The sequence below is a fragment of the Narcine bancroftii genome, chromosome 8, assembly GCF_036971445.1.
Source record: "Narcine bancroftii isolate sNarBan1 chromosome 8, sNarBan1.hap1, whole genome shotgun sequence".
Classification (NCBI taxonomy): Eukaryota; Metazoa; Chordata; class Chondrichthyes; order Torpediniformes; family Narcinidae; genus Narcine; species Narcine bancroftii.
This window is the reverse complement of record NC_091476.1, coordinates 156,018,939-156,038,935: the sequence shown is the minus strand read 5'-3', so window position 1 is coordinate 156,038,935 and position 19,997 is coordinate 156,018,939. Positions and strand designations below refer to the sequence as shown.

At 37.4% G+C, this 19,997-nt stretch overlaps 1 protein-coding gene across 7 annotated transcripts in view; it reads right to left on the bottom strand.

Annotated features, from left to right (window-relative positions):
- LOC138741438 (polyadenylate-binding protein 4-like) overlaps window positions 1-16,057 on the bottom strand; it is a 65,184-nt gene extending 49,127 nt beyond the window's left edge. For 2 of the 7 annotated variants that reach the window (XM_069895538.1, XM_069895539.1), the window contains exons 1-2: window positions 15,527-15,616; window positions 12,685-12,864 (exon numbers count right to left, since the gene is read on the bottom strand). In XM_069895538.1, coding sequence (XP_069751639.1) covers window positions 12,685-12,714 — 30 coding nt within the window. In that variant the 5' untranslated portion in view covers window positions 12,715-12,864; window positions 15,527-15,616. Of the gene's footprint in view, window positions 1-9,670; window positions 9,775-12,684; window positions 12,865-15,526 lie in introns of all 7 variants that reach the window. The other 5 variants (XM_069895540.1, XR_011343498.1, XR_011343497.1 and 2 more) reach the window with 5 other exon arrangements.
- Window positions 16,058-19,997: the final 3,940 nt, after the last annotated feature.

The following is a 19,997-nucleotide window of genomic DNA, read 5'->3' as shown; positions in this document are numbered from 1 at the left end:
TTAGGCTTATATCATGGAATAGTAAGGGTATGAATGGTCAAATTAAACACTGTAGAATATAAGGAATTCTAAATGGAGAGGACAATGTTTCTATTCTTCTTCTGATCCTAAAATCTGGAGAATTTACATTTTAATTAATCAAGACATAACATTTTATCAGGTAATCAAGGTCATTATATTATTCTTACTGGTAAAAACACCGATGAGCCGGAATTTCTTTTAAAGATTTTTTTCAGCCCTATCTGATTAAAGTCGATACTCGCTGGTATTTTTTTTTGATGGGAGGGGAAAAAACTTGAATAGTTGTCTAAATACTGTCCAAGATTGTTCTTCTTCTAAACCTGCTGATCTAAGTAAATCTGCAACTGTGTTCATTTTTTTTTTATAAACACATTTTCGTATTTCAGATATTTGGCAATTTTTTTTATATTCTAACAGCAGAGAATATATTTTTTCCCCAAACTAAACTCTAATTGATTATCTATTTTTTTTAAAATAATCAATCTATTTAACTGACCAAATCATGTGAATATCAAGGAATAGTGATATCTGATCATGCTCCTATCTTATCTTTGAACTTTCCTGACATTCCTTTGACAAATAGGCACTGGCATTTTAATTCTACCTTACTCTCAGATAACGATTTTTTCAAATTTATGGAAGAGCAGATTCAATTTTTCTTCACTACAAATTCATCTCCAACAATTTCTAACCTGATTGTTTGGGATAGTATGAAAGGATATCTGAGAGGGCAAATTATTTCTTATACAGCTAATATAAAGAAGAGTAATAAGGAAAGATTAGATTTAATCAATCAGATTAAACAAATTGACAAAGTATGCACAAGTTAAAAATTCTGAATTATACAAGTTTTTAAAATTAATTTATTTAAAAATTTTGGCCTTACATGCAGTCAATTCTAAAATTAAAAATACAAATACAAAAGTAAATCCAGTATTTGCTCCATGATGGTTATACCCCAACTCACCCAAGACCCCAGAGAAAAGAAGATAAATTTTTGAAAGAAAAGTAAGAAAAAGATGAAGAAAAAGGAAAAAAGAAAGAAGGCAAGATGGGCAGCTGAAAAGAGTCACACACTCCACGGATCATAAATTCATATTCAATTAACTTTCTCTGGAGAAGATCAATGCCGGTTTCAAGGATTAGGATGAACACATTTAAAGATTTACATCAGAGATTTGTAAATATGGACGACAAACTTGTAAAACTGTTGCACTTATTTCTTAAGTTATAGGTAATTTTCTCAAGGGGAATACAACTATGTATTTCTGCATTCCAACGTATCATACCTAGATGTGAGATCAGACTTCCATACATTTTCTAGCTACTGCCAACACAATTTTTTTACAAATTCTGTTTGATGTTTGGATAGTTTCAGTATAGGTCTTTTTCCTGTAATATTACTCAGTAAAAATAATTCTGGATTTTGTGGAAATTTGATTCCTGTGATCTGCTCCAAGAAATTTCATAGATCAACCCAACAAGTGTTACTTTAGAACATAACTAAGTTGAATGTAAAAAAAAGTTCCTACCTCCTTTCTTTTTCTAATTTTGCCACCTCTTGTATATCCCCTTTTAATCTTAGAAGTATAACTTGTGCTTTGTCCTCTTAAATATGCTTTCACGGCATTCCATATAATAAATTTATTGGTAGTTGAATTTCAGTTTGTCTCACAAAATATCTGGATTTGTCTTCTAATAAAATGACAAAAGTCTGATTCTTTTCAACAATGGCGAGTTGAGACGCTATCTGTGGACTGGTGTTTCTTTATCTGGCATCATAAGCATCTGCTTCAAACGTGAGTGAGTGATCTGATAAAATTCTCACTTTGTTTTCAGCTTCCGTAATTCTACCTTGTAGTTGAGTTGACATTAGAAATAAATCTATTCCGGAATAAGAATCATGTCTATTTGAGTAAAAGAAATAATCTCTTTCTCTTGGATGAATTCTTCTCCAAGCGTCCACTAAATTTCACTCTTTCAGTAATACCAAAGTGGCTTTTGCTGCTTTTATTCTCATTAATGCTCTTGTTGATCTATCTAAAACTGGATCCAGACAAAAGTTGAAATCTCTTCCTACTAAAATATTTTCATAAGCATTTGGAAGATTTAGGAATGTTTCTTGAATAAATTTATCATCATCAATATTTGGTGCATATACATTCATAAGGGTCCAGGATTCTGATTTGACAGTGCACTATAACATACCCACCTGCAAGGGTTATCACCACATCTTGTACTCTCATTGAAAGTTTCTTGTGCATTAAAATGACCACTCCTCTTGTTTTTGAATTGAATGAAGAAGCAAAGACCTGCCCCATCCAATCCCTTTTTAATTTTTTTATGTTCTTTTTCAGTTAAATTAGTTTCTTGTAGGAAGGCCAGGTCCACTTAGCCCATTAACATTAAAACTTATGCATTTTACTGAATTATTAATCTCAACAAAAGTATTTCACAACATCCCCCTTTGCCTCTCTCCCCACACATATCCTTCTTGCAGTCCAATTAGAAAAGAGAGAAAAATATAGTAAAAACATACATTACATTGCATACATCAAAATTAAAACCCCTTCCCCCAATTGTACGGATTACAGCAGTAGCCACAAAAGTACACATTACGATAGAAAATAGTCTCCTATTAACCCTAGTCCCCAGAATATGCACCACATAAAAATTAATCATTCTTTATATACAAGAGTTATATCTGAATATAAAAAGTTACACATCATCTTTAATTAGTAATTCCTGCGACTTTATACTTGACCATGTTTCCACAAATTGTTCAGCACATTTAAAGTCTGAAAAAAAATCTTCATTTGGCATGATAATCTTTAAAGTTACGCAACACGAATCTGTACCCTTTCTGCTAGAGGGAGCTTTTAATCAGATTAAATTCTCATCATCGTTTCAATAATGCTGCACCTATATGCAGATTTAAAAAAACTTTCCTTCAATCATAAGTGGGGCACCTCTAATTTTTGCTCCTTCCGACATTGCTATCAATATCTTTTCACTGCTCTGATGTCTTATGAATTTGATCAATATGGAACATGGCTTTGATCTGGTATGTGTTCTGGTATAAGAGCTCTATGTGCCCTTTCAATTTCAATATTCTGTCCAACCTCGTCTTCTCTCAAAACTTTAGGCATCCATTCTTGGCACATTTTGTCCTTCTCAACAGCACTCAAGTATGTATCAGTCTCTACTTTTCCCACTCTTTCTTTTACAACTTCTAATTCTTCTTCAACTTCTAATTCTTCTTCCACAATCTTAACTCTTTCATCCATGTTTCCCATAGTTACTTGCAATTTTTTTTTAAACATCCTCTAGTTTCATTCTTTTATTTGTGCTCTTCAATTCTTTCATTAAATCTTCCATAGTACAGCTCTTTTTTTTAACCTTCAGCAGGCATTTCTCATTCTTTAGCTCCATCACTATCACTTTCTGTCTCTGTTTTGACTTGTTCTTCCTCCTCTTCTGAGTCTCATTAATATTGCCCGGACTAACAAAGGTACTAGCAGTGCTGGCTGCCGTTGAGGGTTCATCTTCATCACACACGAGCACACATCTGCACATGCGCAAACGATCTGCATCTTCTTCAACTCCAGTGGTTTTAGTTGCCCCAACAGGTGATCGATTCATTCACACGATGGGTGTGGGGGGGAGAGAAAATTGAACTCTAGTCCCAGGCTTCCTTTATGCAAGAGGCCTCTGATCCTGTTTTTCTTCTTTTGTTTCCTGGACTCGAGAGGTTCCTGTAGCTTTTTTTTTCTTAGCAGACATTCTTGAAATGATTAAATAGTTTTTCTTCACTGTGAACTTTCAAAACTTTGTTTAACTAACTCTTTTTAATCGATTTCCCGGGAGGGTTGAGTTCCTGCTTCTTGTCTCTACTGCATCACATGACATCCCCCATATAAAAGGAGAGTTGAACTTAAATATAAATTTGATCTTCTTTCTACTTATCCCATTGAACAGCAACATTTGAGAAGTAAAAGTCAGTTCTATATTCATGGTGAAAAATCTGATAAGCTTTTGGCTAGTCATTTGAAAGGAATGGCTACTAAGAGACAAATTGTGAATGTTTTATTTTTAAAAATTTCCATACACATAGCAATAGCATTTATATACTACAGAATTCAAAGAACCAAAATAAAGTTACATACATGATGTTTTTCACCCCCATCCCACAGACCCAACTTCCCACCTCAAAAAAATATATAACACAATATAAATAATATAAAAGAGAAAAAGAAATAGAATTAATTTTGGATTTCATAGTGAAGCGTCACCTGGCACAGATCTCAAAATTTTTCATAATTACTCTGAAGAGAATCTCATAGGAATCTATGAGGCATCTCATAGATGCATAGGAAGGATGATATCATTACAAATTTAATCACTTTATTTGGCCGTACTGGTACCAAATTTCTGTAACATAGAATACTTATTTCTCAATTTTTTTCCAAACGAATACAACTTTGAACTTATGCATGCCACCTTAACATTCCAAAAGATGTATCGGACTGCAATACATTTCCTCGCTACTGCTAAAACTAATTTAACAAATTCAAATTGATAAACTGATCATTTTAAATTTTGGTCTTGTACCCTCAATGTTCCCTAATTTAAAAAAAAAATCAGGACTTTCCAGAAAATCATTTCCTGTAACTTGTTCCAAAAAAATTTCGTAAATCTGTCCAAAAACACCTTATATTGGGACACAACCAAGTTGAATGTAAAAACTATTCTACATCTACACCTATTCTAAAACATTGATCATATAAATCTGATTTCAATCTATTTAATTTCTGTGGTGTAAGATAAAACTGATGTAAAAATTTATATTGGACTAATCTATATCAAGCATTAATAGTATTAGTCATACAATCCTTACATCAATCGCCTCATATTTTCTGATCAATTATAATATTTAAACCTGTTTCCCATCTCTGTCTAGATTTATGAAATCCTTGTTTAGAAATTCCTCCTTGAGCATATCACAGATGTAAATTTTTTAACAATTCCTCTCCTAATAAGTTCAATTTCGGTAAAACCAGGTAAAAACATAGTCGGTCCAAGCTTATCCTTTAAATACGCTCTTACATGAAAATAACCAAAAAGTATATTATGTGGTATAGCATATTTATTCCTCAATTGCTCAAATGACATTAATTGACTACTTTCATGACAATCTTCAACATTTGTAACCCCTTAACATACCAAATATTCAAAAACTGATTTGCCCTTGAAAAAGCAATAAGGGTATTTTGATTCAATGGCATTTTAGGCAATATAGACCCTCTTACACCAATCTCATCATTTATTTTATTCCAAATATTAAGCAAATTTCAATGATGGTGTCTCTTTATCAGCAACCATCAATTTTAGTTGCCACTTATATATAAATTCCTTTGCTCTCCTCTCTCCAACCTTATTCAGTTCTATATTATCCCATGCCAGTTTTCATTCTTTAAAAAAAGCAAGAAATCTCATTAGCATTGCTCGATAATATTTTCAGTTGTTAATTTATCTATATAAACGTTTGACATTTTATCTTCTCATCGAAATTTCCTTGTTAATTTTTGAAAACAATTTGGGGTATTAAAATAGGTAATGTTTGGAAAAGATATTGTATTCTTGGAAATATTCATTTTTATACAGTTAACCCTTCTAACTAATGTTACAGGTAAATTTATCCATTTTTAAAAATGTTCTTGTTAAGATAAATAATTACATTTATATAAATTCTTCAAATTTTTATCTGTACGTATCTCTTCTTTTCTTCTCTTTGGCTTGGCTTCGCGGACGAAGATTTATGGAGGGGGTAAAAAGTCCACGTCAGCTGCAGGCTCGTTTGTGGCTGACAAGTCCGATGCGGGACAGGCAGACACGGTTGCAGCGGCTGCAGGGAAAAATTGGTTGGTTGGGGTTGGGTGTTGGGTTTTTCCTCCTTTGCCTTCTGTCAGTGAGGTGGGCTCTGCGGTCTTCTTCAAAGGAGGTTGCTGCCCGCCAAACTGTGAGGCGCCAAGATGCACGGTTTGAGGCGATATCAGCCCACTGGCGGTGGTCAATGTGGCAGGCACCAAGAGATTTCTTTAGGCAGTCCTTGTACCTTTTCTTTGGTGCACCTCTGTCACGGTGGCCAGTGGAGAGCTCGCCATATAACACGATCTTGGGAAGGCGATGGTCCTCCATTCTGGAGACGTGACCCACCCAGCGCAGCTGGATCTTCAGCAGCGTGGACTTGATGCTGTCGACCTCTGCCATCTCGAGTATTTCGACGTTAGGGATGAAAGCGCTCCAATGGATGTTGAGGATGGAGCGGAGGCAACGCTGGTGGAAGCGTTCTAGGAGCCGTAGGTGATGCCGGTAGAGGACCCATGATTCGGAGCTGAACAGGAGTGTGGGTACGTATACCTAAGTATTTAAAACCCTCTTTTGGCCACTTAAACTGAGTATACCTTTGATATTGAGTATAATCACCTTCTGTTAAAGGCAAAATTTCAGTTTTATCCCAATTTATTTAAACCCCAAAACTCTTCCATATTCTTCCAAATGAACATCTTTGTAAAGATGTCTCAGGATCAGTCAAATATATTAAGATATCATCTGCAAATAAACTAATTTTTATGTTCTTCTTGACCTATCCTGAAACCCTTAATTTGTATATCAGATTGAATTACTTGGGCAAATGGTTCTATAGCTAAAATAAATAAAGATGGGCATAAAGGATATCCTTGTCTATAAATCTCGCCAATTTAAATGAAGTGGATACTTGTCCATTAGTTACTACTTTAGCCTTAGGGTTATTATATAATGCACTAATCCAATTTTAAAAATTAAATCCAAATTTCCCCCAACACCTTAAATTTAAAAATCCCACTCTACACTATCAAATGCTTTTTCTGCATCTAAGGGCACTACAACACTCAACTCCCCTCTCTTTTGTGCCAAATGAATTATACTGAGCAATGCAGCTACATTTTCTGACGATTGTCTCTTTTTAACAAAACCTGTCTGATCCATATCAATTTAGGTAACAAATTATTCATTTCATTTGCCAAATTTTTTGCAACAATTTTATAATCCACATTTAATAATGAAATGGGTGTATATGACAAAGGTTTTAAAGGGTCTCTATCTGTAATTATTGCTATCGAAAATGATTCTGGAAAAGTATGGGTTTCTGATGCCTTTTCCAATATTTGCATAAATATAGGTATTAGTAAATCTTCAAATTATTTTATAAAATTCAGGTGAAAATCCATCTTCTGGAGATTTATTACTCCATAAGGAAGCAAGTTTCCTTTACTTCTACCTCAGTAAATGGGGTATCATGTTCAGTCTGCTCTTCCAAACTTAACCTAGGCAACATTATCTGTGATAAGTAATTATTTATTTTATCTTCATCCCTTAAGACACAAAACTATATAATCTTGAATAAAAAATTCTTAAAAGATTCATCTATTTCTTGAGGTTTATAGGTAACTCTATTAGTATTTTTTTATTGCATTAATTTTTCTAGAAGTCTGCTCCACCTTTAATTGCCAAGCTAACAATTTGTGACCTCTCACCTAATTCGTAATCTTTGTTTCATTTTTATAATTGCTTTCTCAGTTCAAGATTGTAATGTATTATATTGAAAGTTTTTATTCATCAACTGCCTACATTTATTTTCAAAGGTACGATTTTGAAAATCTTTTTTCAAAACTGGAATTTCTTTTTCTAATTGATCTACCTCTCTCATATATTCCTTTTTAATTTTAGAAGCAAAACTTATAATCTGACCCCTTAAAGATGCTTTCAAAGTGTCCCATAAATTTATCATTTACCGAATTCAAATTTATATCACAAAATCATATGACCCCTCTTAGAACACAGACCTCAAGCTGGCACCAGTTTTAATAGTAAAAGATTTATTAGTTCCTGAGCCTGGACATCTGTTCCTTTAAAGACAATAGTCCATTTTAATTCTACAACATCAGTCCCATTAACAGCTACTTAAGTCTTCATAGGCACTCTTCATGGATTCCGTAAAGAAACTGGCAGAAATGCTTAGGCATAACTCTTGCACTTCAAATGAGATCTTTTGTGACATGTTACTGAGATGTCTGTTTGTGAAGTGTACCTAAACCCCCCACAATCTAACCGTATCCCTTAAGATGTATTTTATTCCATAATTGTATTAACTTATTCTGTTACAATACTTCCTACTGATGTCCATTTCGAGATACGACTGGACGGTCAGAATGGAACTCGGACGCATGTCGGGGAATAGCTGTAATATGGCATGCAAAATCTCAGAGAATGATACAAAATATTTAAATGCAGAATAAAATTTGCTGTTTCATGAATATAAATTCTTATGTTGTTTCTCTTTCCTATATTATTTCATACCTGAAGTTAAATATGGGACAAAACTCAAAAACCATGGTTCATGTCTAGTTCAATTATTTAATTGTAAGATAAAATTTCAAAAGCAATCAGCATTATTAAATATTCCAAAAAAACCCAAGAATTGGCAATTCCCTTTATCACAATCATCCCTACGGCTATAAAGTAAGCAAAAGGAATGATCCCACATTTTGTTAATAGGTGGCGAAAAGAGGCCTATGCCAGTCATTGACTATAGCTCTGTCTCCAACTCAATACTGTAATACCAAACAAATTAATCCCCAAACTTCGTGAACTTTGCCTCCCACACCCCCCCCCCCAAAAAAATTGGATACATGACTTCCTTTCCTCCAGGCTACAATCAATGGGGATTGCTGATAGCATTTCCTCCACAATTATCAACACTGGAGCCCCCACAAGGTTGTGTACTCAGTTCCCTATTGCATTCCCTGTACAGCAATGATTGCTTGGCCAAACAATGCTCCAACTCCATCTATAAATTCGTGGATGACACCATTGTTGTAGACAGGATCTCTAACAATGATGAGTTGGAATAGGGGAAAAGTGATGCCAGGACACAAACTCTCCCACAATGTCAGCATCAATTGTGATGAGGTGGATAGAAGACAAAGACCCTAGGAGTAAGCATCTCCAGACACGTGTCGTGATCCAATGCTGAAGAAAGTGCACCATTGCCTTTACTTCCTCAGAGGCCTCAGGAAATTTTGCAAATCACCTGCACCCCTTATCAACTTCTACAGGTGCACCACTGAAAGTATCCTGTCGGAGTGCATCACTGCTTAGCACATGAACTGCTCCACCCAAGACCTCAGAAAAAAACCACAGACAGCTGTGAACTGCTCAGTCCAACGCACAGTCTCAGCACACTCCCCCCCCCCACCCCCAGCACCTTCACTAACCCCATCTGTATCTCATGCTGTCTTGTAAAAGCAGCCAGCATATTAACAGCTTCATTCTACCCAGCCACACTCTCTTCAACCCTACCCGCCAGGAAGATTTATTTGTGAGATCAAGCACCACCAGAATCAAGGACAGTTTATTTTCCCGCCATTATCAGACTTCTGTATGAACCATGCAGTAGTTTGGATGGTTCAAAAGGAATTATAAAATACAAGACTGCCATTTCAGATTGAAAAACAAAACACATTTCAAATAAGTTTCAAGATCAATTAACTATAATAAATAAGAGCAAACAAGACAAGTAGAAATTCATCTCTTCCAATACAGTTACCTATAATTTCCTGCTATCCCAACACAAATATATGGATATCGAATCAATTGCAGCTCATCCGCTCAATAATATTTAAAGGTCCCATGCAAATTTCCCTGCACTGGCTAAAAAAAAAGTATAAATATAAATATTCTTTCATACTTTGTTCCTTGAATACCTTTAAATCTCATCCATAAATAGGCTCCACAAAAGTTAATAGAACCTAATTTTGTAGGCAGGAAGCCTGCTGCACCATACATTATACAGTTACCACAAACAACTAGGATGAATTTCTTTTCAAACTTTTATTAAATATTTTGACACCCGATTTTTATATCATGTTTTCTCAATCAAATATTAACAGGTAAATTTGTCTTGCACAATCTCAGTATAGTTAATGGTATCAATCCCCTACCTAGTACTTTATGATTATGAACGCTAAACTTGTGTAAATGCTTTATTAATGCTTTACTGAGCAGCACAGTGATTAGCGTAGCAGTTAGCACAATGCTCTTACGGCACTGTCTGTAAGATGTTTTTACATTCTCTCAGTGTCTGCATGGGTTTCCTAAGGGTGCTTTGGCTTCTTCCACCCTCCAAAATGTATGGGGATGTAGGTTAATTTGCGTGTAATGGGTGGCATGGGGATAATGGCCAGTATCAGTTTCTGCCTTGCTGTAAATAAAAAAATATATATTAAAAATTAATGTTTAAATCTCCCAAGAGTTCCACTTTTAGCTGGTAACTGTAGGAATTATTAGCCTCGTATTTTTCAGTTGATGAAGAAAGGCTTAATTAACTGTCTTATAACTTGCCAGGTTTTCTGTATGTTTTTAATGATGTGGAAAGGTTAAGCAGTATTTTATTTTACTTGCACACTCAAAGCCAGATATTTCACAAAGACTCCATCAATGGCCAACTTAACTTCTTTTGTATTTCACTGCTGGCTATTTTTAGCAAGTTGTCTTTTAAAGGCATGTGCTGGCTAAAAAGCTGAATCAACATTACACAAGCTACATGGCATGAGCCTATCTCCTTTCCTGGGGTTTAACCAAAATAAAATCTCAATGGACAGACGACTATTTCAGTAACTGATTTTAAAAGAGGAACATTTCGACATTGTGTGGCCTGTAGAAAATCTGTTTAACTCTAGAAAATGACATGTTTCTGGCAATGATGCAAAATGTTGCTTAAAATTACATTCACCTTTTGTAAAGAAAATACTTTTATTTTCCGAATTACTGCAAAATGAGTTTTTTTTAAAAAAGTGCTTTAAAGATTTTTTAACCATCTACTGATATTCAAATTCAGTATACTTCATCATTTTGACCTTTCTTTTGATTCTCGTCACATTTTGCTCTGCACTTTATCTTTCCCTCTATTTTCAATGGTGCCGTGTAAGGAACCTTACATCCACTCTCAAGGATTCAACTCCACTTTCAATCATTTCAACACCAATGATAAAAACTTTTTGCCTCAAAAATTCCCAGTCTCTCATTTTTTTTAAAGAAAATTTTAGTTCACACAATTACAATAATTGAAAACAGAAACATTTAAAATAATTTCAAAGGCTAAGAATAACAGGTGCTTAATGACATCACTGCAAGTTCTCTTCCAACTTGCACACCATCCCAGCTTATCAACAAAGTAGGATTCATCATCCAATTTAAAATCTTGAAACACCTGATGACACTGTCATAATTCTACCAAGTAGTTGGCTCATTGTTACTTTCTCAGGAATAATTAGAAATGGACATTGAATATCTCCCATGCAATATCCCAGGAATATTTTTAAATGACAAGATATAAAACATTTGGAGGAAAAATAATCAATTAATTTTATAAAAGTCAAGAATTTAATCTTTGATGCATCGTTAACAGCCATAACCAATTTAAAAAACCAGGCCACTAGAAAGTTTTTTTCTTTGACAATGATTGCAATGTACTGCATAAATTACATAGAGCTTCTGAAAGGAACATAGAAACTATCTAAACCAACTATTCTCAATCCTTTTTCAGCCACTGATCCCTTTGGACTCCGCGCAAAGTTTGAGCCCCTCCCCTGTGAAAGTTTGGTATCTTTCGTACTTCTCTCCCTAACTACATTAAAACGTGTTACGAGGTGAAAAGAAAGAAGGCTTTTACTTAAATATGCTGTGGCCCACAGTGGAGTCATAAGGCAACCATTGAGAATGGCTGAAAACTATTGCTGAAGCAATACGATTTAAATTTAAAAAATCTATGGAAAGTTGTTACTTTTGTAAAAAAAATCTTCTGACATTTAAATTTGGCATATTACTTCATTTTCTGGTCATATCTGCAGATTATTCCACTGCCAATTGTCTTTGCTAAGCTTTATGCTTAAAGCTTTGCTCCAGTTTCAAGGATTCACCATATGTTCAATTGTAATACCAATTATACAAACATATTTTAATTCCTGCATGATAGTAAAATGGATGATATAGTTTTATCATGGCATGTCTAAATGGAATTGTCTTAAGGGCATCAAAAAAATGTAGATGGACAGATCTCAATTTTAATTGATGGTACAAAGGGTAAAATTAACTTTGGATGTTCTTTACTATCATCTTATAGAAGAATTGCTAGCTTGTAATAAATATACTTTGATTCCAAGCAGGTGCCACAATTGCATAAAGAGAATGTGTTAGACCATGTGATACTTGTAAGCACTACAGTGACTGTGATTGCACAAATGCAATAATATTCGATTACAGACATGACAAGTTTATTATTCATCCATATAGTGATACCACTGACACAGCAAATACTTGTATATGGCTTCCAAGCATGCTCAATTCTACTGATTATCCATGATGGCAGCAGCATATCTTTAAATATCACTTGGAATAAAAAGTATAAAAACAAATTTCATAAAATACCTTGCACAAATCAAGTGACAAGAAAGGTCTCAGAGAGGAAAAAAGGTGAAACTAGAAGATTGAATGTTGAGCATATTAGAATACTGCTTCATACTTCATTATGGATAATGTGTAAATCTTCGAGTTGCTTCTTACCATGCATGTAGATTGCTGGTAGTTGAACATTTATTTCTGAGTAATATAAAGGAGGATTCCGATTAGCTGAGAACTGTGGTTAAGCCCACGACAGTTGCACAGTTTCGCTCAGCATCAGAACCTTTCATTGTTTTGTGTTAGAGCTGGTGCTGTGATGTCAGGGGGATCACAGAACAATAACTGAAAAAGATTTTTTAAACATTTTAACAAACATTTAAACAAATAATCCAAGTGCAACAATGAAATTAAAAAGTTATAGTTATCTACATTTCACTACAATGGCCAATATTTAAAGCACTTGAATTTGTGCCACAAATACATTTGTGTTGAAGTGTGGAATTTTGGATAAGATCGAGTTCAATCTGCTGCCCTATTAAGTGGACACGAAACTACGTTAAACCTCAAAATATCTTGTGGATAGAAACAGATTCGTCAATTATTCAATAAGGAAATATAAAATGGCTGAATACTGATTCCCTATAAAGAATGTTAATTCGCATTATTGTGAAGTACAAAAATCTTGATCCAATCAAGGTAAAAGGAAACATTTACATGGTATAGTATTCTGTGCATAAAATAAACAACATCAAAACAGAATGATAAAGCACTAGCATTAAGATAAGGATTAAAATTTAAGTATCAAAGAGTAATAATACAGTACAACCAAAAAATAGCATTGACTGCATGTGATCAAAGATCAAAATGTTCCTTGATCATTTAATGAACATATGGATGTCCCGCCCATCAATCTGATTTATCAAGATAGTTGTTTAAAGATGACTTGGAGCGCCCTTCCCCTGATGGAGCCTGACACCAGGGCAGACGGCTCCTCGTGGCCACACAGCAGCGGAGACCGAAGCTGCACCTGGTCGGTGAGAAAGATGCTCACGACTCTCCCCTCTCCCACCCCGCTTTTTCGGTGCACACCAATCCCCATTGGAATGTTCTTTTCAGAAAAAAAAAGATGACTTGCAAAATCAGTGAGGACCCTTACCACCCTGCATGAAGCATCTTCCAGCTACTTCGCTCAGGAAAGAGATACGGAAGCATTAAGGCCATAACTACCAGACTGAGGAACAGCTTCTTCCCACAGGCAGGGAAGTGCTGAATGGCTAATGAAATACTAAAACAATTCTCTGAGACTCCACTATTTATTAATAACATTAATTTTAAATATATGCATACATGTACAATGTGTTCTTGCACTGTGGACCGAAGAACACTGTTTTGTCAGGTTGTATATTCACATAATAAACAAACTTGAACTTGGATAACTTGATATGGTTGTGAACTACAAATCCAATAAATTCTAGAATTCCTAAATTAACTCAACCAAACTTCAATTTATTATATGGGAGTTTCAATAGCAACTTTGGCACTCTCTAGCTAGTTTACTGACAGATCAGTGACTGGTCAATCACTGCTAGTATTCCATCCCCTAACCCCCAATTTTAATCAGAAGCAAATTTGGAACTACATTCTATATCTGCTATTTAAGTTCACATTCCATTAATGTTCTGAAAATGGCTATAGTGCAGGAGGCAAGAGCAGATGTAGAGACTAAATAGTGAATGGGGAACTATAGTAGTTCAAGGAGGCAAGAGTGAAAAATGAGGTGAGAGACTAGGGAAGGAAAGACAGAAGAGGAAAGGGAGTTGTTTTCTTGTTGGGGGGGACAAAACATCGCAAGAGGATCTATGTGAGGCTTTGAAATTGGGAGTAGGGGAGGTGGGATGCGAGTGCTAGAAGAGAGTCCAAAAGAGAGGCCGGGGAGGGGGCAGGTTGCACAGAAAAAAAGGGAAGAGCGGCCAGTGACATTGCACCAAGGAGAGAGGGTAGGGATGGGGCAAAAAGTGGAGTGCAGAAAATACACTGCAAGTGGATGAGGCAAGTGTGTGGTTATGGAATTATTGCAGTGAGACAAGAAAGGTTGGGGTGAGGGATTGCAGAATCAATGTACTAAAATGCAGGTTGGAACAAGATGTGAGTGAATGCATAGAAAGTGGGGCACGCAAGGGTGGGTTGCAGTGGAGATATAGCTCAAGGGGCAATTGATGGGGTGGGGTGGGGTGTCCAGGGACAATGTACCAAAAGGGGCAGGGCAAACAGTGGGTAGTAAATGCACTCAAGAAGGTGATCAGGTGCGTAGACAATGCATAAAAGTGGGGGTTTGATAGATGCAAACAACAAAGTGGGATCCTCTATTCAAGACCAATCTGAAAGATGAGGATGAAAGGTGGGAAGCTGTGGATGCCGTGTGGCATTTACCCGAATTGACATTTTATTAATCTATTTGATCAAGTACAGAAATGATTGTACTCCTCCTAATGGGCCAAGGGGCGGAATTGACATTTCTTCAACAAAACCGTAGGCCCCTAACATTGCTACACATGTTTTGGTACCCTCTGCATATTAACTTTCCAACCTGCCTCTTTACAAATCAATCAGCTGTTCTGAAAATCCTAAAAAAAACAATTCACTTGTTGCTTTGAAAATCTAAGTCAATGTTAATATTTGTAAAAGTTACATGGATTTTCAAGGTCATTAGAGAGTTCTGCCCTTTCAGCAGATTTATAAATAATGATTTTACTACCTTTCTTTGGGTAAGTTTTATATTTCAGATTTTAGAACGAAGAGTCCCAAAAGCTTTTGAAGGCGAATTTTTTAAAAAAAAACTTCGAGTGTATTGGTCTGATCAACCTCTTGGCAGGTCGATGGAGGCCTCCAACATTTAAAAGACACTTCTCCAAAGCATCAGGGAGAGTTTTTTTTTAAAAAAACCCCAGATGGGTGACTGGTTTGCAGAGAGTGTGCGGAAAAAGGCAGGGAGAGGGGCGCTCACCGTCTGCAGGCTGCTGGAAGTTGACATAGGCGTAGCCGAGGGAGCGCCTGGTGATCATGTCCCGGCACACTCGGATGGACAGGACGGGCCCGGCAGGGCTGAACTTCTCGTACAGCATCGCTTCTGTCACGTCTGGGTGGAGGTCTCCGACGTACAGCGAGGCCATAGGGTAGCTGGCACCGGTCTGGTTCATCTTGGGGCAAGCGAACCGGGGGGAGGGGGGGGAAGGGAGGGGGAGGGGGGAGGGAAGCGTCCGACAGACAGAGAGCGAGAGATCCAAGCCCCTTTTAGACGTAAGAACTGGGGAAAACTCTCGGTTCCCAACCGTTTCGAACCCTTGTGATTCCAGAAACTTCGGAAGGCTCAGGCCTGGTTGGTGGGCTCTTTCAATGGAAAATAAAATTAATGGGGTTTTCGCCCCTTCTAAAACTTCGATGCGCCGCTTTTTTTAAAAAACATTTTCTTCGCTTTTTCCAAGTTGAGTGTGCGCTGCTTCAGCTTTTCCCCCCCCCACCCCACCAACCAACCACCCACCCCCACACACACACACACACTCGCGCTGCCCGGACCGTGACCAGGAGACGGAGACCGAGCGACGCAGGCAGCGGACTTTATATACGGGACCCTCTCCTCTGCGTCACTTCCGGCGGACGCGACGGAAACGAGCCAATGGAAACCCACGGGCCGTGCGGGTGTTGAGCGCCTCGAGTCAGCATGGTTTGAGGTGAAGCGGGAGAGTGTGGAGGTACGGTGGTTGAAGTTAAAAAGAGACGATGCCGGAGAAACTCAGCTGGTCCATCAGATGAAGATAGATCACCAACGTTTCGGGCTTGAGCCCCTCATTAAGACATGAGCAAAATATCCCCAGGTGCCTGAACTTTTGGGTATAATTTCGCTCATAACTTTGGAGTATAATTTCCTTCTTCCACCAAATTTTGTCTCTCTGTATCAAATAAAACTACACTCTGGGGAAGAAGTAAAACACAAGGCTGGAGAAACTCAGCAGGTCAAACAGGGTACTTTATATAGCACAGGTAAAGAAACCTAACCAACATTTTGAGCTTGAGCCCTTCATCAAGGTGTGAGCAAAATGTAGGCAGGTGCCCGGACCAATTAGGCATCTTCATCTTACACTGTTTGACTTGCTGAGTTTCTCTAGTATTTTGTGGGGGTTTTTTTAAGAAAAACACAAAAGATAGTTCAGTTGCTGAAAAACAAGCAAGCAAGCGCATGTAAAGTCTAGAAAGTGTCAATGTTGAGGTGCTGTGACCCTTCGCCACAACAGGGAAAGAGTCATGTACTGTAATGTTCAAGTGCAAATGAAACCTGTACTTCCTACATCTTCCCAGGTGTATGAAACACATTACACTTAGGATATTAGAACATGGAAATGTTGGAAAAACTAAGTGGGTGAGGTAGCATACAAGAGAGAAATACGTTTAGTCAGGATAAGTGTTTCACTTATCGTCATAGTTAGTGCAACGCCTTTACAGCGCCAGCGATTGAAACTGGGGCTTGAATCCCACGCTGTCTCTAAGAAGTGGGTTTCCCGTGGGGGCTCCACTTTCCTCCCAGCATTTGAAAAGTTAGGGGAGTGTAGGTTAACTGGGTGTAAATTGGACAGCACAGACTTGTGGGCTGAAATGGCCTTTTACCATGCTGTATGTCTAAATTTAAATTTAAATTCAAGAGGATTTCTTTGATAGTGGTAGATAGAATCATAGATCCTCACAGGCACCACATTCAAAAGCTTTTGTGTTATTTTGCTGATAAAATTCAATAACTACCAAATACTACAATATTCCAATTTAGAAATTTCTTTGAGCACTTAAAATAGAGAAGTGCAACCTTTTTAGAATTTTACATTGAAACATTTGTGAGCAAATTTCTCAACTTCCTAAGAGATTTGGGCATCAGTCTTCACTCCATCAAGGACATGAACAAGAGGTCATGTCTTAAGAAAGCAGCCTCTACACAAGGACTATCACCACCCAGACTATGCCCTCTTCACACTGCTACAATCGGGGAGGAGGTACAGGAGATGAACAGCCAACAACACAATGGCAGATTCTTCCTGTCTGTTATCAGATTTCTGAATGGACAATGAACCACATTCACTACCTCACTTTCTTTTCTTTTCCACAAATTTATTTATTTTTAAAATATAATTTTGTAGAAATATTTGAACCTGCAATTCAGCCACAAAACAATGAATTTTGTGACATGTTCTCGACAATAAATTCTGATTCTAAAATTTTAACAATTGTTGCGACTGTGAAATAGAGCATAGCAGTGACACACTAAACCTCTTATTGGTCTTCCAGATTAGTCCTGGTAATAGGTTCAGATATTGCATTCATTTCTGTGGCAAGGTCCAGCTGAGGGAGGTGAGTTAGTCTCAAAAGTTTTGATGAACTAAGTTAAACAAGAAAATATCTAGTCCTTCAAGATAATTATCCCTTATGGTCAAATCCTATACTGAATTGAGGCACGAGTAATGTTATAAATGTGATAAATATAAAGAGTTGAATAAAACAGAGAGCAAAATAATGGATAGTATCAAGCAGCCTCTTCATCAAGGACCATCACCACCCAAGCCATGCCACCTTCACAAAAAAAACTACTCAAGAAAAGATGTGTATACAAAAAAGAGAAACGTTAAAAAGATACCTGGGTATAAATTAATGAGTGTAAATTGGGTGGCACGGACTCGTGGGGCGAAAAGACCTGTTACTGTGCTGTGTCTAAATTAAAAAATGTAAACAAGGCAGTGCAAACAAACTGAAATGCAGAAAATGAATATTCAATAATAAATAATGTGCAAAGTGTAGTGTGGGTTGTGGAGGGTCATGTGCCTCTCCATCTGGTCGGAACCTGGATTGTGGAGGGTCATGTGGCCTCTCTGGCTGAAACCTCATTGGAAGATACCTCACCAGCCAATCGAGGATTAAATCTGCCTAACTGTGAGGCTGACGTTCATTTGGTCCTCTCAGGTCACATGGAAGGGCCCTGAATTGAAAAAGCCTAGCACATGGAATCTTGCTCTCTCTGCTCTTCTACTGCTGCCTCAAGACCATCCTGAACTCCAGGTTCCCGGCCATAGATGGGCACCAGACAGCTGGCTGCAATGGGCCTGTCCCAGATCCCCAGCCGAGGTTGATGCTGGAAATCAGGTTCATTTGATATACTTGTTAGTTGTAATTAATTTACTGTTCATTAGTGTGCTGTGCCTGTGGGTGGATGGGCATTGTGTGTTTAACTCTTGCATTTCCAATAGGGAGCTGAGAATAGATGCAAAAAATTTGCTGCTTAACAATGTGCAGTTACTTGTGTATTATTCTGGGTCAGTCTCTGTGGGGGGGGGGGGGGGGGTGCCCTTTTGTGAATTCCCCTATGCATAAAAACCAGTATGTTGATAATACATCCAACATTGATTTTCTTTGAACCTGTCAAACCTATTCTGAACACAACAGTAAGAGGCCTTAAATGAGTCGGTTTGTTGTTTAGGAATCTGATGGTGGAGGGATAGCAACTGTACCTGAACCTGGTGATACAAAGTCTGATGGCATCTCTACCACTTTCCTGATGACAGCAGTGAGAACAGAGCATATCCTGGGTCGTGTGGATTGCTGCTGCTCTCCAATGGCAGTGTTCCTTGTAGATTTTTTCAATGGGGTGAATTTTGCCTGTGACGTGCTAGGCTGTATCCAACTTTTGCAGGGCTTTCTGCTCAGAATTGGTACGCCCACACCAGGCCATTTTGCATTCAGTCATCACACTTTCCACAACAGGTTTGTGAAGGTTTTCATTGACATTCCCAACCTCCACAATCTGGAGGTGAGAAAATAGAAGTGCTGACATGCCTTCTTCACAATGACGTCTTCCAAAATAGTGACTCTCGAGAATTTAAATTTGCTCTCTCCTCCTCCAATTATTGGATAGTACACCTCTGGTTATCCCCTCCTGATATTGGTGACATTGAGTGCTAGGATATTATTAATACATTTATTCAGCCAAGTTTTCAGTCACCCTTCTGCCTGCCAACTCCACCCCATTTTTAATGACCCATTACCATGGAATCATCAGCAAATTTGTAGATGACGTTGTACCAAGCCACAAAACCCAAGTGTGAAGTGGGTAGAGCAGCAGGCTAAGAACGCAGCCCTTTGGCCTTTCAGTACTGATGGAAATTGTGGAGATGTTTGTGGTCTGGAGGTGAGGAAATCCAGGTACTGATGGAAATTGTGGAGATGTTTGTGGTCTGGAGGTGAGGAAATCCAGGATCTAATTAGAGTGAGGTATTGAGAACCAGGTCTTGGGAGTTTGCTGATGAGTTTTGAGGGGATGAAGGCATTGAATACTAAAATGCAGTTGATAAAGAGCATCCAGATGTTCCAGGGCTTTATGTGGAGGCAGTGAGAATGGTATCTGCTGCCACCAAAATTTTTGACTGCCATTATTACTTGAAAAT